The sequence below is a fragment of the Anser brachyrhynchus genome (assembly GCF_964034855.1).
Source record: "Anser brachyrhynchus genome assembly, chromosome: 2".
Taxonomy (NCBI): domain Eukaryota; kingdom Metazoa; phylum Chordata; class Aves; order Anseriformes; family Anatidae; genus Anser; species Anser brachyrhynchus.
In genome coordinates this window covers 150,060,954-150,083,971 of record NC_137695.1, presented here as the reverse complement: position 1 = coordinate 150,083,971, position 23,018 = coordinate 150,060,954, and the positions used below count along the sequence as shown (strand labels likewise).

Genomic DNA, 23,018 nt, shown 5'->3' with positions numbered 1-23,018 from the left:
TCTTTAGTGCTTTGACCAAATGCGTCTGCACAATGCTTACTTTTAACTTAGATAGATCTTTCCCTGATGGAAAGAATCAAGAAAAGAAATACAATTACTTTATTTTCTTAATCTTGACGAATGCTGCCAACCCCAGATTTTATTTTTTTTTTTTTTAAGAAAACTTTTGTGGGTTCCTCCTCCCTCCCCAGTTACTCAGGCAGACAATTAGATCACTGAAAGCTAAACACTGATCTACTCAATTTGATAAAAATTAAAGCTTCAGAGTGGGTTCTTCAAAGCCCACACTATTTTCTATATATACTGTAAGCCTCTACATTTAAACAGGAGCTAGCTGTATTTTCTTATTGCCATATTTCTGTGGCAGAAATATGACGATAAGAAAATGACAGATTAATATACTACAGAGAATATTTTCATACAGTAAATTATTCAGATAAAATATTCCTCTCTGGCTTTTGTTCAAAGAGGTTGATTTATCTTTGTGCTAAAGAGCCCACACAAGACCTCTGCAGTACTTCATAGTATTTTGAAGCTGGAACAGACCATTAGGATCATCTATTCTGATCTCATGCATAGCAGAGGCCAAAGAACCTCACCCAGCAATTTCAAGCCTATAACTTACAGCTGTAAGCGTGCTCATTCTCTCAAGGTTAACTTTACTGGTGTGCAGAGGGTCTGCGAAAAGGTCTATACAGCATTTAAATTCCCACTTCTGATCTATTTTGCAAACTGCTGCCAATTTATGAGGTCTAGGACACAGAGAAATTTATAGTGACTACGGACGGGTACATGAGGTAACCCACCAGGTGACTGCAAGCCTCCCCAACTCCTAACGACCTTTGGGGAATACAATTACCCACTTTGTTAGGAAATGCATAAGAATAAAAAAGTATAAATATGCATACATTTCAAGTACATATGAATGTATGCATGTACTTGAAAAACTACCTACTGAAACCCGAGCACTAAAAATTGTGCAGTTTTCATCTCAGAGCTCAGAAGAGCTCTGACAAAACCGAGACTGTCCAGAGGATGACCTCCCGTTCAGGTGCAATACAGTTCCATGAGAACACGCTGAGGACAGTTACTCAGCAAGCTAGCTTTAAATCAAGATTGGATTTCACTCTGAATGATGCTCTCCAGTTCAACCACAACATACCAGCTTCGTGCAAGAATAATTGGATGAAATGCAATGATCTGTATTACAAAGGAAGTCAAACTGGTAGATCACGTTGGTCCCAAACAGCTTTAAAAATCTATGATCTGATAATACTAATTCTCTTTCCCCGCTGTTAAACTTAACCCTCAATTTATATTTTCGTGTTACTAAATACAAGAGTATGATGCTATAGCACCAACACCTCGAAATCCATTCTAGGAATGAGTTACTGCAGTGCCCCAGCTGACCACAGCAGGTGAATGAGAAACTGCACCAGCTGCAGGAAAGCCTTTGCTGCCACCTAATGGGTTTCCTTTTCCTTCAAGAACTGCAAAAATTGAGGAACAAAGAATACTTGGATGCATTCAGCTGAGTATCCAAAAAGAAAAAAGAGGCAACAGGACAAAAAGCATGTTGCTTAACATAGCTACTTTCCCCTCGCCGCACCGTGTTCTTTTTACGGTCAGAATTCCAGCTAGGAAATAGTAACAAGCCCGTATATTTGTTTCTTCCCACTATGCAAGATTACAGACTACGGTCAGGTTGGTTTCTGGATAAATGCAAAGGAGCTCAAATCTTTCATTACAAGTCACGGTTTCCAGATTTTGAAACAAGGCATATTTCCAAATTCACATTTTTCAGACAGCTTCTTTGAAGCACAACCTTCAAAACCAAGCTGTATTCCAGCAATGGGCTCACCAGTGGTGGCTATAAATGCCGTAAGAAATTCTTCCACTGTAATCACTGAGGCACAAGTGTAAGTCAGAAAAAAAGAATCCAACCCTCAAAATTCTGGTACTGATTGAAGAGTATAATGTGCAAAATGGAATTTTTTGTCTTTGGAAAAGCATTTCGCAAAAGCCCAAGCATCCTTTCTGCTTCAAAACAATGAAATTACTTGAAGAATTACTTTAATGGGTGATACCATTCGCCTACCTACTTTAAGAAAACATACATATCTTCCTTACTGTTAATTGAACGGTTATATACCTGAAAAACAATCCAAGAAGCACAATGTAATACAGGACACAAGCATAAGTTACTATAAAAAAGAACATTTTTCCTAAAAGAATGAAGCCTCAGAGAAGGATTTGAAGGAAAGAAAAACAAGCTGTATTCTTGAGAAAGAGAATCCGAAGCATTTTATCTCAAATACCCTGAAAATACAAGTTTACTTGAAACAAGAGGAAAAGAGCCTTCCCAAGAGAAAAGAAGTAATTCTGGTGCCCACACCGATTTAGTGCTTAGCACCAATTAGTACAGCTGACACTGGTGTAGCAACAAAGCAGAGCAGTTAACAAACAGCTTCTGGAAGATAAATGCCTGGGATCGGAATGAAACTTCCCCCGTGAACAGCTTTGTACAGTGGGGGAATTCTTGCAGCTTCCAACAAAGCACCTGGTAGAGGCTCATGGTGAAGGGTTACTGAACTTAACGGATCGCTGGTCTCGTTTCATTTTCTACCATACCTTCTCTCATAGCTAGGAAACTTTTTTGTATACCAAGTGTCCGTGAAAAGCCATTAATCTCCAGGACAGACTTTGACAGTCTACACTTGCATTCTTCACCAAGAAAAAAAATAATCCCACGACCCTTCCTTGGAATTTATTCCAACCTAAAGAAAAGTAAATTCTGAGAGACTGAGGCACACTCCTGGGGATTTCAAATCCAGGTAAAATTGTTCCCTCGTGTCCATAAAGAAGTAATGGATTGCTCAATTCTAATACTATTCCTACACGGTATGTAAAATTGTGTGTTATTTCCTTCCCAGGAGCATCTTCGCAGATCTATGGGCACATAGGGGGGAAAACAAGATCTGGTTCCTCATGCACGGTCCCTACAGCACAGCCCCCAGTTTTGTCCGTTACGAGGCCACTAATCCTGTAGGTAGGCAGCAGCCTGAGAAAACCACAATTCAAACGCAAAGGAAGGTAGGATGTAGAAGAAAAAAATCTTATCACAGATTATCTTCCCTGGCCAAGGACAGCCAGGATAACAAGTCAAAGTTTAGTCCTGCTCATTTCCTCATGCAGCAGATCTTCATCCCACCTCTTTATCAAGCAGATTGCAAAGTGTCATTCTAGCTGATAGACTGTAGCCTGTTCTCAGGACAAGTACCTTAAGCTTTGATTACTTTTATGAAGTGCAGTGATCTCTAACATCATGGAAACTAACAGAGAATGACAATTTTATGAGCACAGGTATCAGTAGGATCGTTTCTGGATCCCAAAACAACGACACCGTGGTCACTTCACACACAAGAAATTCTCCAATGTTAAGATTCGTGTTATGGCACTGAAGGAATCCTGCGTTTGCATTTTCAATGAAAAATAAACCAGAAAAAAAAAAAAAAGGACAATGGAAACAAATGAATCAAACCATTACGTAGTCAAACACGAGGATGGACTCCATCCTCACACTGCTGTCTGCACCATTCCAAGCAGGAGAGCTTTAGGTCAGTGACAGAGAAACTTCCACAGAAAGGATTCCTGCTCTCAGTGATGAATGAATTTCTATCAAATCTTTTTGTTTGTTACGGGTTGCCACTATGTCTTCAGCAAGCCACTGCACGTAAAAATAGTAGATGTTCCGTAGAACCTCGTGAATCAACTGTCTATTAAAAGGCTGCCAATAATTTCTCAATACCAGGCTGACCTACACGTCTATATTCCCTATGCCAACAAGGGTCAGCAATGTTTAGAGTGATTCCTGTGTAACACCACGGTCAGACAGCAATGAGAGAAACCCAAGTGCTGTGGGTAGTCTCACAGAGCTAAACCCACGTTTCAAAGATCTGACACCACCGACTACTTCTTGGCTAGTATTCAACAGGCATCGAGACCCAAGTGGATCCCAAGCAATTTGGTGAATAGAAAGCAGTTAGTAAAGGGAGGACGTCACTCGTGTGAGGTGCAGTGCAGCACTCTAAAGTGCAGAGACAGCTCTAGGGCAAGGGGAACCAGACAAGTGGGATGAGCAGCCAGTGCTGAGGGAAGCTGCTCTGGCAGAGGGAGCAGGTTATGCAATAGGAAACAAGAGCAGACAAGCAGGAAGAGCCAGAGCCGTAAAGGGCTCTTAATCTGGGGCACATGCCACAAAACTGTATCACTAAAGCTCCGGAAGACCCACGGGCCTGCCCTGTCCGGAGTGGTGAGCAGAGAAATCCTTCAGAGTGCGGAGAAAGAAAGCGGACAGGGTGTGGGCGAGGAGCTCTCACGTGGGTGAACTGCAACAGGAAGATTCCTGCTATGTTACACTGACGGCGAGCAGCCAAAGGTAGCAGCTGACTGCGAGATTTTAGGGCAAGTTTTTGAGAAGGAAAAAAAAAAGACTCATTTTTTTCCCCCCTAAGTAAGATTAGACCTCAGGTGGCTGCCTGCTTCCCACCCACCTGTTCTGCACTCCAGGGCCTCTGCATTTTAGTGGGGACGTAACATGCAGCTGGGAGAAAGTCCCAGACATCAGGGAAGCACCTCGTCTATGTGAAAACCTGTTCATATCATCAAGCAAAACGCCATGTGCTAATGCTTTATAACATTTTTTTAGACAGTTTATTTTAAGAATTTCTTAGCACCTTGTCTATAGCTAGCATGCTCTCCAGTCCCTCCAATTGTTTCCCAATTTGCTTTGGCCATTCTTCCCAGTCCCACGTGGCTTTGGCTCCAGACCAGAGACAAAAGCAATTACCCCTTTAAAGAGCAAAGTGCTGGGCTGGAGGCCAGGAGATGACCATGAATTAGTCTTCTTTCCTCCAATATCTACAACTCTGTGTCCTTCACAGCCCCATATTCTTGAGAAAGTTCTGCTTTCGAGGAGCCAGATAAAACCGCCATCCTCAGCAAGCTGGCAGAATTCATATCCCATTCTGCCAAGCAGAGCTGGGAAGTGATGTCTGTCTTTGTTACGGCATATCCAAAACATCAGCAGCACATCAGTCCATACGTATGGCAGGTTATAGCAATGAAAAAAAAAAAAAAAACAGAAAGAAAGACTTATCAATCCTTCAAGTATTTCACGTGGGTATCCAGCAGTGCCTTCTAACCCTATAGGAAGATGCTGAGTTAGGTAAGCAGTGCAAATAGCTGCTCCTCAGCGTACAGAGGTGTTAATAGGGGACTTAAAAGATCAATACTAGGAATGTCACAGCTGAGAGAGATTGCCAAACAAGTACTGACAGTGAATTCTTTCTTCAGTCACACCGCTAAAGCTCAAACAACAGACTGAGGCTGAATTTAGAAAGACAGAAATTATAGTAAAACTCAACGATTTTACTTGCACTTGTAACTCATTTCCTACAGTGTCACCTTCAAATTACCGTATCTATTAGGACTCCAATCCAGCAAAGGATATGAGAATGCACGTAACATTTAAAATACACGGATCACTCTGAAAGTTGGTGATCACTCGAGAACTTAAATGTATCTTTTTCTTCAGTGTTTCACTGGACTGGGCCATAGAACGCCCAAGAGCATTTTGAGTGCAGAGAGGACACACTGAAACCAACTCTGCACACTCCATTTTGCTGCTTACGTGGCCTTTTCTATAGTGACATTTTAAAGTGTCTCTGTACCACGATGCTATTTTGGAAAACAAAAAACAAACAAAAAACGTATGGCCTTTAGACAATGTCAGTACCTAAAGATAATCGGCAGAATGCCTGGGATGGACATAAATCTTTCATTTAAAATCATTAAATAAAATAAACTTTAAAGTTAGTTGTTTCCCTTTCACATTCAGTTTGGTGAAACTAGTTTTCATCTCCAGCTCAGATCCTCAGTTCCTCAGAAATCCTATTTCAGCTCTGTCAGTTTGCCAGCACATGCTCACAACACAGCACCACAAGGATGCTCAATGTCAAAAGTCTGCAAATTCTCTATGAACAGGCAAGTCTTATTCATCAATATAACTTCATGGATATCAACAAAGTTTTTTGAGAAACACGAGGTTTTCAGGTTCGGATACATTAAAATTATCCTTTACCTGAATCAACAGAGGTTAACAGAAATCCTGAACAACACTATTGCCTTACTTTGGTAGAGATCATCTATGTTCATAAACGAGCAATGCCTGACCTGAATATTTAATACTAGCGTTTTCTTTTCGTAAGCCTATAGAGGACTAGAACAAAATGGACCTAAATATACTAGGGGACTATGTAACAGAAACGTTGATGAAACTAAGACTCGGATAAGTGAAGTTTTGCTAATAAAGCTTACATCAGTACAACTCTCTCATCCCTACAGCACAGGGTGAATAGTAGGATCCTTAGAGGAAAAAGACTTGGGGACCACTGTGGTCGGAGCTCACTGAAGGTTTGTTTCCAGAGTACAGCAACAGCGAACAAGATGCCAGGAGGCACAAAAGAAAGAGGAGGTAGTAAAAAGCTGGGAACAGATTCTGGGTCTTTATATCATTAGAAGCCTCAGAGATATTTCAGACTGCTTTAATTCTACTGCAGAATACTTTTCTTTTGACTTCATGTGAGCTCTGTTATTATTGACAATTCCATAGTAAAAATATCCATACTTGCTCGTTATCGCTCGCTGGGATTCCCAAAACATCTCACAACATTATATAAGGATTAAATGGACAGAAATCATTTTAAACTTACTATTGTGGACTGTAAGCAGATGTCAGGACAACTATATGCATAAATAGAGATAACTGTGAACCTGCTTGGAAATATCGGACATTAAATCTTTCCAATATTCCTGTGAAATGGGTAAGCATTATTTTTATTAGTATTATTATTTTGCAGAAAGTAGTAAAACGAACCCATTCCAGGCTGCGAAGAAGTAGATTAACTGCTACATTTTGTCCTGCGTTGCCAAATGGGGTAACATTTGATGAAAGGCTACAAATCTTTAAATCTTCAAAATCATTTGAAACAGTGAAACAGATTCCCTCAATTTTCTACATTCCTCAGATTAATATTTATTGCAGCTTTATTACAGCTTTTAAAAGTGAATAATTTTAAGTACAGCAGCACAGTAATACATGGTAGCATCGGTATGTATACTAGCTTGCAGCCATGCCACCTTCACCCAGAAACAGATCAAAATCCCTTTAAACAGGATTGAAGTGAGTCAGTGGGTAGACGGCAGCTTCCTAAAGGGAAATATGGTGCTGAGAGAAAGGAAAGTCTTACTTCAGTAGGAGGAATTCTACATGGGAAATTACTGCTTAAAACCCAGTGCTGGATTTTGTTCTGAAACTTTCAAAGCACACATCAACATAAAGCCGTGAAAGATCTGCTTACTCATGAATAAATATCACAGTAATTTTAATCTGATGTCCCCAACATCCAACTCAAAAACCCCTTTCTATCTTCTCTAGTTAAGTTTTCTCTGCTGTTTCAATCAGATGGAGGAAAACTTATTTTTCTCTTTCGGATTATTATGGAGTCACAACGTTTCTATATAGCAACCCTTATTCCCTCAGAAGATTTTCATTTCAATCCTGGTAGAGGAAGTAATCCCTGCAACCATTATTTACCTCCCAGAGAGCAGAGAGGCTTAGCCAGTGTTTGCAAAGCAGCTGAGATCCTCTAAAGAAAGGTTACGGAAGGTTATAAGGCTGCTGTAAAGCAGGGAATATCCTGAGCCAACTGTGGCACACAAGTGGCACCTCTTCCCATCAACAGCCGACAGGGTTTCACGATCTAAAAAGCAGGCTTGCTCCCTTTTTATTCCACGTAACACTACCACCACCTGTTAAGGAGCTTAGATTCAGTCATCCCGAGAGGTTTTTATGGCTCCCATAACCACTGGAAGAAGAGTTCTTTGTTCTCTGGACGGTTTAACTGGAGAGGGCTTTAGGCGGCTCATGGATCACGGCCAGATCAGCAGAGAGGTAAAGCAGCCAGTTTCTTTTCAATATTTTTGGAGCTTCAAGGGAAGTACTGTTTACTTCCTATCTTCTCCTGCCCCCTAGCGAGCTTTGGTTTTCACTCCACCTGAACAATCGTGGCTGCTTTACAACTCACACGCACACAACCGTGCTGAAACACCAAACTGTTTTCTTTTTATGTTCTTCACAACTGTTCCCTACATCCTTCTCCACTAAGTATGTCAGAAAACGAAGAGCCTTTTCTAGCCCTAGTATGCAGGCTTTTACTTAACAGGGAAGCACCCTCAAGACTGAAATACCATAAAAGCACTTTAAATACGTCAAAGAAAATTCATATGTTAATTTCTATTTCTTCTTTATATTATTCTTATATTAGAGCACTGAAGTTAGAAAAATTACACACACGTTCTTTCATGAATCACCCTTAAATCTTAGGGAGAAAAAAAAACAAACAACAAAACCATAGCGTTTGCTGCCTATAAAACATCTCAAATACAACACGTGAGCAAAGCCCCTATCATAATCTAAAGAAAAAAGAGGGAAAAGTGATCCAGTAAGATCTTTAAAAAAAAATTTTTTTTTAAATCTAACTTCCTATCAGGTGCATTTATGGGAGATCCCTCCATGATACTGCATTTAACAGTAGCCAGTCCAGCAAACACTAATGTGTATTATTTAATAAATATGCCTACCAGTAAAGGTTTTCAAGATTGGGCTCTTGGAGAGTAACAACTCAGAAAAGAAACAGACGTCACTTACTGCACTAACTTTGTATGCCTTTTCGGTTATCTATCTTCAGATGTAAATCCAACCTCTCTCATGTACTTCCTAAGAGAATTTTACCCCAGTACTATTCCCAAAAAGCAGAGTTGTGTAACATGCAAGCATCTTCGCAGCAACAGGGCTTGTAAAATAAAATACTGACCACATAATCACAATAGAATTCTTCTGCCACTGCAAAGCCTTGCAATGAAACCTGTCAGAAGCTGGATGAAGCTAGATTTTGTAAGGAAATTAAAACTAATTGCAAATGGACAAGAACAAGAATGCAGAAGCATATTACCTAAAGATGTTTCAAAATTAAATGACTACTTTGCCTCAGAACATGCAGGCTAAGTAGAATAGGTGGGTGACAATTTTATATATGTGACAAGTTGTGTTAATGAGTTGGTTATACGAGCTTAACAGCCAAGTACTGCAGACCAGATGATGCTAACTCAAAAACACCAAACAAACAAAAAACCACAGCCGTTATTTACCAAAAGTATGTCACACCACAGAAACTTTGTATCTTCCTGATGGCATTGTATATGGAACATAAGAAATTGAAGCTCAAGTTCAAGAGATGAATGACCTTTATATATACAGCTAAGGGAGTGAAAAACAAACCTTGTAAAAGAAAAGTGAGGGAGCTTCACTCATTTGCTTGTTTCACATGTGCATAAATCAGCAAAGAAAAGAGTAGGAGTAAAGGAGAGAATTACTCTAAGTGAAGAGTTAACACCATAGCACATAGATCATAGGGATTTAAACTAAACTACAAAAGTAAGCCTGTAATAGCTTTTCTGTAGCGCAACGGGACGGACTATGTTAAAAGGTCATTCTTCAAAATCCTGGAATTACAATTCTACAGGATGTTACCCCTGCTAAAATAAAATGAATTTTATGGTCTGGGAGCTGTTTCCAGTCACATGATACAACTTAATTGTAACAATGGCCATAAGAAGCTCATCAGGAGTAAACCCCTCCCTGGACAATATATTACATAAGGTCCTTTTGGTTAGTGAATGAAGTGGACAAACAACTTTAAGGTTGTAATTAAAGACTAATATGCCAGAAGTAGGTGATTGAGAAAGATCATGAAATTTCCTAGGAGTATCATGCACAAACCCTCAGCTGCAAACCTGCAGAGTGAAGCTTAAGTTGCCTATCATGCCTCCAAACGTGAATGCAACAGGGGCTTGATTTGGCTTCCACAGAGAAGTGATATTAATCAAAACTTCTTCTGTCACCAATAACTAATTTCTGCAGATCATTCTGGGATTACAAGAATTCACTACATTCGGTGTGTCTCCACTGATGGAAAAGTAGGAGGGATGGTGGCTGCAAAGGCAGCGAGGAAGCAGAACTGGCTATACCCGTCTTACCACAAAGGGAATCCCCAGCTGACTGTTCAGACAAGCTTTCCATTTCCTCTACCATCCAGAAACAGCACGTCAATTGTCTCTGACAGCAATATGGATAAAAAGGTCAGAGGAGAGAGATCTATCACACTAGACAAACGGAGAAGCATTCATCTTGATTGTACATAAACCTTGGCTTAGTTGAGCGCAAGATTTATAATGAATGACAAATCTTTTCTTTTAGAGGACTTTCACTCTCTGCTCATAATTAAAGCTTTAAAGGTTTGATTTTTTGTTCCTAGTGAAAATATTATCACAGATCTAAGGAGTTACAGAAATGGGAGGTGTAATATTTGTCTTTGAAAAGTAGCTTTGCACTGCACCTGTTGCTGTGAAATAGCAATGACAAGACTGTTAGAAATGATTAGATTTATGGTATCCCAGTTTGTACATGTCCAAACTGAAGCACCCTTAAAGGGTCTGTTTTTCAGCAGAGAAACAGACAGCATTTTAGAAAATTGCATCCCCTAACAGGTGTCTCAAGCTTTGTACTCAAAATCATTATCATTATTTAATATATCTTGCCCTAAACATTAAATGAAACACACACAAAGAAGCAGTATTAGAAAGAAAAGTCATTTTATTCACCTTAAAAGGTCTTCTCCATCGTCTTCAGCAATACTGAAGTTTTTACAAAGCGATAGGATAATAAACACTGGAACACTGTTAGTCTGGGTTGTTACAAAAGCTAGGACAATGTTTGCTTGGTATTTACATTTTCATTGAATTTATCATTGAAAAGAATGAAGTGAGTGGGATGAAAACACCCTGTATAGCCAGCAGAGCTACAGTTCCTATAACAAAGATACATATTGACTGTAACAAAGTCAAAATATGTAGGCCTAGGATTCACCTGTGAGATTCGGGATGCAATAGAAGAAGATACTCAGAGGAATTACTTACTGAAACTTTCCACGAGGTCAAGGGCAACATGAGTAGTGATATCCATTCCAGTATTTATGTAAGATAGGCAGTTTTTCAGAGATGAGAGAGAAGAATCCACAGAGTTGAACAAAATTCTTGCAGCCCCTGGCATCTTGAAATCGTTACTCTAGAAATAACAGACAGAACATTCTGAATGCAGTTTACACCCAAAGAATTTGGGAGATAAAACGAAAGTGCAAATAGCAGTGTTCACAGGACCGCTGAAAAACTACAGAGCAGGGATGAAATCTTAGCTCACAAGTGAAGCACTGGCACAGGCTGCCCAGAAAAGCTGTGGATGCCCCATCCCTGGAGGTGTTCAAGGCCAGGTTAGATGAGGCCCTGGGCAACCTGGTCTAGTGGGTGGCATCCTTGCCCATGGCAGGGGTTGGAACCAGATGATCTTTAAGGTCCCTTCCAACCCAAGCCATTCTAGGATTCTATGAAGTGTCAGTGGAACTGCAATTCACCAGAAGTTTTCAATTCCCTTCCTATTCAACATTAAGCAAATATTAAGCAAAACTACACCCCAAAATGCAGCTTGCCCTTTTCATCTGCTCATTTCTACTGCTAAACCACAATGAAATTTAAACTCAGTGATAATGTTAGCTTGAAAATTACTGCTCTATCTCAGCTCTGAAGAAAGCCCACACACCCCAAGATTTCCCTGTGTTTTCTAGACACATTAGCAACCAGGCTAGTAAGAAATACGACTTCTCACATCAAATTCAGCCCCACCATCTACAAGCCTGTTTCAACAGCTTTTCCAGTGGGGAAAAATATAAATAAATAAAGGGCTCTAAGAATATATTCAGCAGTAAATCATCTAACATCATTTTTAAATAAAAGCCCACCTTACAGATGGTGCCTGTTTCCCCCAAAGTTGTCACAAACTGTGTCGTTAGCAGCAGTGTTCCACTGGCACACAACAGCGTCACACGAGAATCATGTTTGCCTCTTTACCACCATCTTCCCCAATACAGACCCACAACCTACAACTTTCCTGGGATTAACTGCTTCTCCTCTGTCATTAACATAACCCTCAAGTCAGCTTGCTTTCGCTATCCCTGTCCACACTGTTCATATCAGTTGGTGATCTCCCCTCTAAAATTTCAGCTTCTGCCCTTCCTTTTTTAAGCTTTATCATAACTTGCTTGGACGACATGTAGGTATTGTAAGAAACAAGGATCCGGTGTGCAGAGTTTTATACTTTAAGTTCCAGGAGATAAGAAAAATTCCGCTCAGCTTTAAAAACACGCTTGTTTATAACAGTAAGTCTTGGACAGACAGAAATACCGTATCAGTCCATGTAAACAGTAACTAAGATTTTCAAGGACTACACTCAGATCACACTGGGAAGGAGGGAGAGAACAGAATCTATAACCAAAATTGATTTATAGTACAAATTTTATCTAAATAGTACTCAAAATTACAAGGGGATGAGTTGGTATATCATCAAAAGCCCTTGACAGGCCATAATCCAACAGAAGTATGCAAAATATTAAAGGATAAAGCTTTGCCCAAGGTTTGCATATCTAAGACTGTATCTCCCTCTCTCCCTCTACTACTCACACTTGGATTCCAGAACTACATCTTACGCTCATCCTAACATGAATAACATTGCCATGTTCCTCATGAACATCGTGCAAATTGTAAGAGTTGAATACCTGCCATCACAGTCTCTTCTCTCCTAATGTTTTCTTTCATATCTTTTTCTTTTTTTTTCCTGCTTCAGAAATGTGCTTGGCTACTCAAGACCACCTTTTATGACGCTGCTTTCAGGTCATGGGTTTACAACAGTTTTTAACAACATAGTGATTTTTTGTGTTTGCCACAATTTGAATTTCTGAATTCCATATTAACTGACTTCCTCTCTTTCCCTTCTAAAGGAGCATCTTGCCAGAGAAGAGGCAGCAGTCTTCAACAATTGCTCCGGTTAGCTCAGCTCATGCTCTCCCTGTCAAAAGACAGCAATTGTTATCTTCAGAGGCTGTCAGACTGACAGCAGAAGACATGCAAAAAGTTCCTTACAGAACTCTGTGAAAGTTAAAAAAATAAATAAAAAATTAAAGATGCTCTTCAAGATATATTTAATAACAAATGCTTTAAGTTGTTATATTATTTTTAACTTTGTTTTTTTAAGCAGCTGTTTGCTATCTCACCAAGACTATTTGTATAGAATCTCTGTGATCCAAATCTTATACACCGTTAAATAGCCACACGAAATCATGTTATCATTTTTATCTTTCTGGGCCTATTTAGAGCATCAAAGTTAACAGCAAGAACCTAGCTGACTTCTTGAACTTGGTAAATCTCACTCATCAAGAAAACCCGCTGTTCTTTTGGGAATTTCACAGATATACACTGAAAGACAGGATTCTGTAAAAAACAATAGCGAAAAATTAAACTGGCTTCTTCGTTCTCTTAATATTTGTGGAAGCACTGACCAAGCCAAACTGAAACTTAAGTTATTGTTTACAATATTAGATCATACCACTGTGTTGGTAGTTGTATCTTAATTTGTGCTTTGGAAGATAATTTAAGTACTCTTAGACAAAATATATACATATATATATTATATATATATAAGCTTATTTTTCTCAGAAATTGTTTTTGATTCCAAAGATTTCCCCCTCAAATTGTCTAAGTGAACTCTTCAACATCAGCTTGCAGCTGTCCATGCTGCCAACGGAGGCACAGCCACATCCTCACTGGAATTGGTTTTACAGCTGTAAACCTGTACAGTTTTTACAAGCCTGTACAGCTTTTGAGCCTTTCTTGCCAGAAAAGTCTTAAGCAGGTGCATCCATTTGCCACTCCCACCCCAACACACCTCACTTCAGGAAGACCCAAGCAAAACCGAGAGTTGAAAAAGCGACCAAGTGCAAGCAGCGAGGCAAGTTTCTTTCAACAGTAAGTGACCAAACGGTCCGAACAGGGCTGCAGAGCACAAATCTTAAATTATACTTCATGTTCTACCACATGCCTTCGAGATTTGAGCAAGCCACCTAGCTTCCCCACGCTCCCAAACCACGAGGCGGAGACCCAAAGGCGCCCACCTCTTGGGCGCCCACCCCCTGGGCATCTGGGTGACCGCCTGCCCCATAGGGCCGCTACTCTCCTCCCACAGCGGTGTGGAGAGGAGCCCCCCAAGCATCAAGCTCCGTTCCCCATGCTCTCGTACCCTCATCTCGCCCCCCGACCCCAAGCTGAGGCCGCCCGGCCGCCCTACACCAGTCCCACCCGGAGGGCAGCGGTCCCCCTCCATCTCCTCAGTGGGCACGGGGCGGACAGGGCGGGCTCCCTCAGCAGCGCCCGCTGCTCACCTAGAGCCAGCCGCCGCAGCCCGGAGGGGTGCCGGAGGGGTCCCGGAGGTCCACCGACCCTTCCCTCGCTGCTACGAGCGGGCGAGGCGGGCCGGGAAGGCGGCGGAACCGCCTCATCAGCCGGCGCCTCTCCACATGACGGCGCCATCATGTGATGGGAGGGCTGGGCACAGCCGCCGCCGCCTCCCGCCGTGCTGCCACCGCCGCGGCGGGGAAGAGGTTTTGTGGGGAGAAGCTGGAGCTCTCCCCGCTGTTGGCAGCCCTGAGGCATGGGGCTGGCTCCGAGGAGGTCTCCCCAGGGCTCGTCCAGGCGGTGAGGGGCAAGGGAGGGCCTGGCGGGGCGGCCGGGGGAAGCGCCCGGGGCTGAGGCGAAAGGACAGGGAAGCGCCCGGGGCTGAGAGGGCTGCGCTGCACCGGGGGCGCGTTGCGGGCGGCTCCTGCGATCTTGGACGGGGTATTCGGGCCAAAAAGGCACCCCACGGCCCGAGGGGGAGTGGGGGAGACGGAATTTAAAGCCCAGTCCTGTTCCATCGGGGTTACATCCTGTTACACCCCGCTGGGCTCCACACGACCGGACGGTCAGGCTCCTGGGTCGGGTCAGGGGGCTGAAGGGGTGCCCCCGCCTTCAGTTTGTTCCAAGGGGCTTGGAAAGGTCTAGGTTAAAAAACTAAAGTCAGTTCGAAGCCTCACACAAAGGCTCCTAAAATATGAAAGCTTATTTTAGTGGTGCTGTGCTGCGCATCTTGAAGGAAAAAATGTCAGTAAATAAATGGCTGCAGCACAAAAGTTAGCCCTTTGGCTGCAAAAGTTTTCTTTGTTTTGCTAAAGCCCGTTACAATTATTTCAGCTGTGTTTGAACCTATTATAGACACCTAACCTGTTTTGTTTTCCTTGCCACCATCTCCTGCATGGCCTCAATTGCTTCAGTATTTGTCATCATTTCATTCTTTAACATTTCTCTTCAAATTTTCTGGTCCAAGAGACCATGCTTGTCTTGCCTGGTTGCACAGGTGACTGAATCAAACGCTGTGTATATGCTAAAGATGAGTTCAGTGCACTTTTTTTCACTTCACCAACTGCTTTAAATAGAGCATTTATCTTTCAACTGAAAGATTTAGGGGGTATGCTTAAAAATCTGCATGGATTAAACTATCAAAAATACAAACATGAAACACTCTGAATGTGTGTGGTTTTGTTTTTATAGGTGCTGTTAATGGAGCAGCTAGTTTTCTCATTCTTCTTCAAATAACAGGAAATCTAACGCTGAGAAACAGACTACAGGACCTGTGCTACTTGTTCACGTCCAGCTCCACGATGGTTGATTTTCTTGCTGAAAATAATCTCTGTGGTCAGGCAATTCTTCGGATTGTCTCCTGTGGAAATGCCATCATTGCAGAACTCTTAAGACTCTCAGAATTTATTCCCGGTGTTTTCAGGCTGAAGGACAAGGCTGATCAACAGAAATATGGAGATATCATATTTGATTTCAGTTATTTTAAGGTAAACCCTTTTCTTCTATTGTTAAACTTCACTTTAAAGTGTTGCTGTCCTGGTAGAGTATAAGGGCTACAAAGTAGCCATTCCTGTGTGCTGTGTTTATTACCAGCATGCTTCAGAATTGACTGCAATGACTTGCTATTTGCTTAGTGCTTACCAAAAATCTACTAAACTGAGATAGTAATTGGGATATGCTCGCATGCTAACATTCCGCTTCTGGACTGTCTTGTATTTTGTATAGTTCTGGTCACACTTAGCCTCATCTTACTCATTTGAGTGAGCAGAAACAGCCTGATGAGCGCTCTGTGCTTAGGCCCCTAGGCAGAATATACATTTAACCAGTACCCACACTGAGTTTTAGGGCAAGAAGGGGTGGCAATTTTAAGTGCATACATAGAAGAGCAGTCTTTCAGAATGTACGATGAGTCATCTGGCCTGCAAATTTTGATGGTTGTTGATCATATAAGACTCAAGTCCTCGGTTATTATTTCTTGAAGGAACTTTAAATTTTGCTTTAACCAGCAAGTTCTGAGCCTGTGCAGTGGGTTGTTTTTCTTTGGAGCACTACTGTGGGCAGTATGCCCATCTTCCTTTGGTTATCTGTAGCTTATTCTTTGCAGCCGTGAAAACTGCTTCATGCTTTCCTGTTGGACAGTACCATGATTGTTCATTCACTGGGCTCGTCACAGGCACTGGATCAACAAACAAATCAAAGAGAGCATGAAAAGCCCTTGTTTCCCTTACAAACTTGAAGATTCTCATAGAACATATTTCCCTCTTTCATTCTCCAACGTGATTTAGAAGGAGCTGTAGGGAATTTGGCTTTACCTGGATTGTACAGTAAAAGAAAAGTTAACAATACAGCAATATGGCAGGGGTGGAGAGGTAAGAGCTGTCAGCTTTGAGTACTGGCTCGGAGCCTCAGGCACTGAAAACCTTAAGCACAGGTGATTTCCCAGATACCTTTAGATTTAAATGTTTCAAATCTCTCTAGAATTCTTGTTTTTTTGTTGTTTGTTTGTTTGTTTTTGTTTTTAGGCAAATTACTTGAAAATTTTAAAGTGGATAGGTGTAATTGGTGAGAAATACAGTTATCCTGGAAACTGGAAGGATTTTAATGTTAAGGAAGCAAAGCAGTGCTGCTACTTTCCAGAGTGACTGCACCAAAATCAGTAAAAGACATACAAAGCAGAGATTATATCACTGCTAACACTTCATTCCCGTATACATGATTCTTAAAATTAGTTAATTAGATTTGAAATTTTGAAAAAATCCATAGGCAGTTTGGGACCTACTTTTATCCTTTATTTTATGTAGCAATTTGAAAAAGTGAAACACAAGACCATTTTTAAAACTACACAGCAATTACCAACCAGATATTAGGCTTGATATTTTATTTTGACTCTATTTTAAGTTTTTTTTTTTTTTTTAAATCATGTTTATTGAATCCTTTGAAGTCATGGTCTTGTGCCACGGTAAGCGGTCTGTGGAATATCAACAACATTTTCAATTAAATATTAATATTTTCAATTAAGCATAAGTGATATTTTCAATTAGATGTTAGTGATAAGACCAAACAGAGGTTCTAAGAAATATTTACCATACTAAATGCTTAGAAAGAAAAGGTTGCAGCCTTGCTTTCAGAAAGTCAGGCTTGTCGTCCCTACCCTTTTTTACACACAGTTCTTAGTGACATAGTTTCTGCGTTAATTTGGGGTACTGGTGCTGAGCTAGATCCAGAGTCTGTAAAAACTCTCAGATAAGTCTCATGCTTTCAAGCAGTTTAAATGCATGAGAAAGTACTAAGCTCACAACTGTTTGTGAGGCCTCAATCTTATGTATTCTAGCTGAGATATCAATCAGATCAAATGTGTAAAGGAAGAAATTCCAGCAGGGAGGTGGATAGTACTACAGAAAGCCCATTGTGAAGCACACAGCAGCTTTGGATGCATCGAAGTTTTATCCAAAGTGTTAGCTGTTCTTTTCTGTTGGTTGCAAAGGAGAAATTATGTTCAAAATCAAAGTGTAAGAAAGCATAAAGTTAATCATCGTAGATGTTCAATCATAAAGTAGCTTGGAAAATTACAGGTTCTTGTTTTAGTGAGAAATGTTAATTTGTTGTTACATGCACACTGGTGGTTGTGTGTTGTGTAATCTACTGAAAAGTGTTGTGGACACGGTCAAATGCAGTCTCTAAACGTGAATGTCTTCTCTTAGGGGCCTGAGGCATGTGAAGGCAAACTGGAAGCCAAACCTGAGTTACTGGACCTAGATGAAGAATTTCGTGAAAACAACATAGAAATTTTGACAAGATTTTATCTAGCTTTTCAGAGTGTACATAAATACATTGTAGATTTGAACAGGTACAGTATATTATATATATACATGTAGAGTTTCTGACTAGAGTGCTGTTGAGTCTTAATGATGAGAAGCTTTTTCTTCAGAGACCCCGTATGCTCGCTGTTTAAATGTATTCATGTGCATTTGGGAACCTGGATTACTGGAGTAAGCACTAATGTTTAGAAGCGTAGAAGCATCTAGATTGGAAAAGACCTTCAGGATCTACAAGTTCAACCATCATCATTACTTACTGCATCCCATCACTAAGCCATATCCCTTAGTGCCACATCCACAGGTTTCTTAAATACCTTAGGGATGGGGACACCACCACTTTCCCTGGGCAGCCTGTTCCAATGTTTGACCACCCTCTTCATGAAGAAATTCTCCCTCATATCTAATCTAAACCTCCCCTGGCACAACTTGAGTTTGTTTCCTTGCATCCTGTAACTTGTCACTAGATAAAAGACTGACACCCTCCTTGCTGCAACTAGTTATAGAGATTGATGAGGTCTCCCCTCAGCCTCCTTTTCTCCAGACTAAACAACTCCAGTTTTCTCAGCTGCTCCTCATAACTCTTGTTTTCTGGTACCTTCATTGCTCTTCTCTGCACACACGTGAGCAACTCGGTATCCTTTTGAAGGACCCAAAACTGAACACAATATTCAAGGTGTGGTCTCACCAATTTATTCCTACTGTTCCTTACCAGCTTAATACATGACTTGAAAACATTCAACCTGTTAGAGATATTTTTTTCTCCTTTATCATCGATTTTGTCATGAAGATTTTTGAATAAAAGGAGACTTCGTGTTGTCAAACTAAATTTTTGTGAAAAAGTTCCTGAGAATCTTAAGCATAAGTTATTTTTGTTGCTGGTTTTATCTGAAAAGATTTATCGTAGGGTAATATGTAGTGTTACTGGAAAGTCCTTAAATAAGAAGAAATTCTGTTAATCCACAAGAACATCCTCTGTTCCTAGCTCCACCTTCCATATTGCAGTTGAGATAAATTTAACCTATTTCCAGGAGATGTTTGGGGGGTAACTTGAAAATGTGACAGTTTTACTAGGTTTTGGAGTGGGGGAGGAGCTTTTCTTTCTCAGTCTTTTGTTCTCAGGCTGTTATCCACCCATTTGAAGGTTAAGAAGATGTCAGATGTAAGGTACAGAGTATCCTCCAGCGTAGTTCATGCACACCACCTGGAAATGGAAGGAGGATTTTGCTAGCTGGTTGGCTCTAGCTAGGAGTTCCAGCCTCTCATTTCAAACTAGAGCATTTCTTCCTCTTTGTCTGAAAAACCTGATGCTGCTTGTACTAGGAAGATGTTCTGACGCCTCTCTTGACTTTCAAACAATTTTGGTCAATTGAGTTCTGAAGAAACATAATCTGAGAGCAAAGCGGTCGATGACCAACTCTCTTTGTTGTGATTCCTAGATATTTAGATGACCTCAATGAAGGAATTTACATTCAGCAAACGTTAGAAACCGTCCTCCTTAATGAAGATGGAAAACAACTTTTAGTAAGTATTCAATAATTCTGTAATATAAAACAAGGTACCAAGCAGTTCTGTGCCACGCTAGACAAAAATGTAAATTCACCAAATACACAGTAATGCTATGGCTTATTTTGAGGAAGACAAAGACCAAAAATCTTCAGCCTACCATTTTTGACAGTGTGTTGACTACATAGTTGCCATTCTGTTAGCTTATCAGCACTTGTTTGTCTTTTAATGTTACTACAAAATTGTGTTGATGCAATTTCTTCGCTTTGTTCTTTCTCTTTCCCAACAGTGTGAAGTACTCTATCTATATGGAGTCATGCTACTGGTCATTGACCAAAAAATTGAAGGAGAAGTCAGAGAAAGAATGTTGGTTTCCTACTACAGATACAGGTAAGGTATATTGGTATTCAGAAACACTCAAGGCTGAAAAAATGTAACAAGATATACTCAATTCACTGGGTTATTGAATTAAGATAATGGAAATATCAGCACCTATTTGACTGTACGGATAGACTGATAATTTTGCAGAGCTCTATAAATATCAATAGAGCTCCTTGCATTAGCTGTTTTTGCAGGTCTGGCTGTAAAACTGCGGCAACAGATTTTTCATGCTATCACAACAGAGAGTTGAAGTCCACTGACAAATAAGCTTTCAGCTAAAGCTTTAGCATTGCGAGTGTGAGCTGTGAAGGTACCGTAGGTATGTGAGCGAATCTTGGTGAAAAGTCCTGAGTATCTAAATTGCAAATGTGTTGCAAGTCAGGCTTCTTGTTACAGTGCTGGGTAAGTGGAATCAGTAATGGGATTTCGCAGGTAGACTGACAGCATCATTGTATGACAGGAAGGGTCTCAAAGAGTATAAGTGCAAATCCTTTCACACATAATTTAACTAAAATTTTAACTAAAAATCCTTTGCCTGTGCTGCTTTGACTGTTGAATGCAAAAATGAAGCAACAAGCAGAATTATAAAAGGCAGGTGGAAGAAACAAAGAAACAGAACAAAACTATTCCCCTGAATACAAAGCTGCTTTTTCTGTCACTGTATAAAGTTCATTTTTCTGTTTGGGCTTTGTATGTTTATCTGGGATTTCAGTATGGATGTGTATCAGTGTCCTCCTATAATGGTGAAAACTGTATTCATGGGGTAAACAGCCAAAAATCTTCCAGACCTTAATATCTGATTTGTTTTCTTGGAGGAAGGTCATGGTTACAAGGGAAGGGAAAGGAGGAAATAACTAGGTCATAGAGCTCAATTTTTGTTCCTTCCTTTTGTAAAACAGTGCAGCCCGATCCTCTGCTGATTCCAATTTAGATGATATCTGTAAATTGCTTCGAAGCACTGGGTACTCGAGTCAACCTGGAGCTAAAAGACCTCCAAACTACCCTGAGAGCTACTTCAGCAGGGTACCCATAAGCGAAACGTTCATCAGCATGGTTATTGGTCGCCTGCGGTCAGACGACATTTATAATCAGGTAAGTTACTGTGAAATAAAAGAGGCATCTACAGTAGACTGGCAGATGATTTCTCAGGTAAGCTACTCAACAATGAAGCACAGAAGAAAATAAATCATGTAATCACCAAATTGTGGAGGTTGGAAAAGACTTTTTGCAGTCATGTAGTCTGAGCTCCTGGCTCAAGCAGGGTCGGCTTGAGCAGATTGCCCAGGACAACATCCAGTTGGGCTTTGAATATCTCCAGAGGGTAGAGAAGGCAGAACCTCCCTGGGCAATCCATTCCAATGTGTGACTAACCTCACAGTAAAAAACAAGCAAACAAAAAACTCACCCATTTTCTTTAATGTCTTTAAATCTTAAATGATTGGTCACTCTTAATAACTAATCCCCTCAGAGATTGCTGTTATTTTAGTTAGTTACTACAAAGAGATTTATCATCCCTTAGTAGATAGCTTGATTAAAAAGAAACCCTAATGTCACAGTTCTTAACTATGATAATTGAATTAATAAAGGGAAAAACAAAACGAAAGAAGCAAAGTATGAACAATGTCTCAGTCTCCTCTAATATGACTCCTTTGAGAGAGCTTTAACAAAACATTTGCTTTTGAGCAGAGTTTGGTCTGTAGCACGAACAATCTTTTTTTCTGTAATTTTTGGCACACATTTAGTGAACCCTGGATGACTGAAACAGTACGTAGATGCCAGAAAAACTGTGTTTGAAGATTATTGAAAGATAGAAGAAACAAGCAAAGGCTTAAATCTGTAGGTAGGAGTAGCAATATAAAAGTAGAGACCTTACTGAAAGTGCTTTCAAACTGTGGACAGACATACTGACATTCAAAGGGGAAAAATGCCTCATCAGGTACTGTACTGCAGATTTTTTTTAAACGCTGGAAAGTTCATGAAACAGATAAACGCATTTAGCAAGCAGCAAAGAAAGCCCATTTTATGACATATTTATGTCTCTAGTAAGAAACCAGGAAGTGTTAGTGAGATTGTACTCTTGTAAAGTACTTCTTAATCTGGAAATCTTACTTAGAGCTGATACTTTATTTCAAAATTACTTGCTCTCTTATTTATATAATATTATTGACTTACTGCCTTTGCAATAAACATTTGTGATTTCTATTTTTATAGTACTTGCAGTTAATAATGTTTACTGAAAAACAGTAATGTTACTATACAAAGCGTTATAATTACATAGTCATTATAAAGCATGGTTATAATTAATGCACTTTTTCCAACGTAGTTCAGAAAGTTAAATTCGGGTAGAAAACTTCAGTTCAACCCAAAGTGAATGGAGCTTGTTTTACTGAAGTACGTTATGTCTGTATTGTTACCTCCTTTGATACTTGCAGCCTATTTTCAGTGGCAATAGGCAGAAGTCTCAAGATTTTTGACTAGTAAGAAAAATCAGAACCTTATAAAGTAACTAGACAAAATTAAATAAAATTAGGATGTTACTAAATAAAAGCAGGGAACAGTTTTCCTAAGGACAAATTGTTATGTCTTATTTAATATGATTTTAATGCCAACTCTTGTATTAGTATGGAGGTCTTTTAATATATCATCCTAGGTACTTTTAAAATGAAATTTCAGTTGATAATTTGAATCTTTTTGGTCTCGCTGATACACAGAATTGGTGAATAATTAAATTATCTTCATTCTAATTGTCTCTTTTATTAAATTACTCTTTTATTAAATTAATCCTTGTTTCTATGTGAGATGAACTACAGCATCCCCAGTCCTTATGTAATACTTTTTTCCAGCTCTGCTCCTTTCAAA

General features: G+C 40.1%; 2 protein-coding genes across 4 annotated transcripts in view; one reads left to right on the top strand and one right to left on the bottom strand.

The window, feature by feature from the left end:
- NSMCE2 (NSE2 (MMS21) homolog, SMC5-SMC6 complex SUMO ligase) overlaps positions 1 to 14,593 on the bottom strand; it is a 129,930-nt gene extending 115,337 nt beyond the window's left edge. The window contains exons 1-2 of one of the 2 annotated variants that reach the window (XM_080582058.1): positions 14,445 to 14,586; positions 11,098 to 11,245 (exon numbers count right to left, since the gene is read on the bottom strand). In XM_080582058.1, the coding sequence (XP_080438184.1) occupies positions 11,098 to 11,230 (133 nt within the window). In that variant the 5' untranslated portion in view covers positions 11,231 to 11,245; positions 14,445 to 14,586. Of the gene's footprint in view, positions 1 to 11,097; positions 11,246 to 14,444 lie in introns of both variants that reach the window. The other variant, XM_080582059.1, reaches the window with a different exon arrangement.
- The window catches only part of WASHC5 (WASH complex subunit 5), a 28,766-nt gene continuing 19,758 nt past the window's right edge, over positions 14,011 to 23,018 (top strand). Inside the window, exons 1-6 of one of the 2 annotated variants that reach the window (XM_080582055.1) lie at positions 14,011 to 14,031; positions 15,649 to 15,944; positions 18,159 to 18,304; positions 19,712 to 19,796; positions 20,068 to 20,168; positions 21,059 to 21,251. In XM_080582055.1, the coding sequence (XP_080438181.1) occupies positions 15,759 to 15,944; positions 18,159 to 18,304; positions 19,712 to 19,796; positions 20,068 to 20,168; positions 21,059 to 21,251 (711 nt within the window). In that variant the 5' untranslated portion in view covers positions 14,011 to 14,031; positions 15,649 to 15,758. Of the gene's footprint in view, positions 14,032 to 14,450; positions 14,758 to 15,648; positions 15,945 to 18,158; positions 18,305 to 19,711; positions 19,797 to 20,067; positions 20,169 to 21,058; positions 21,252 to 23,018 lie in introns of those variants that run through there. The other variant, XM_080582054.1, reaches the window with a different exon arrangement.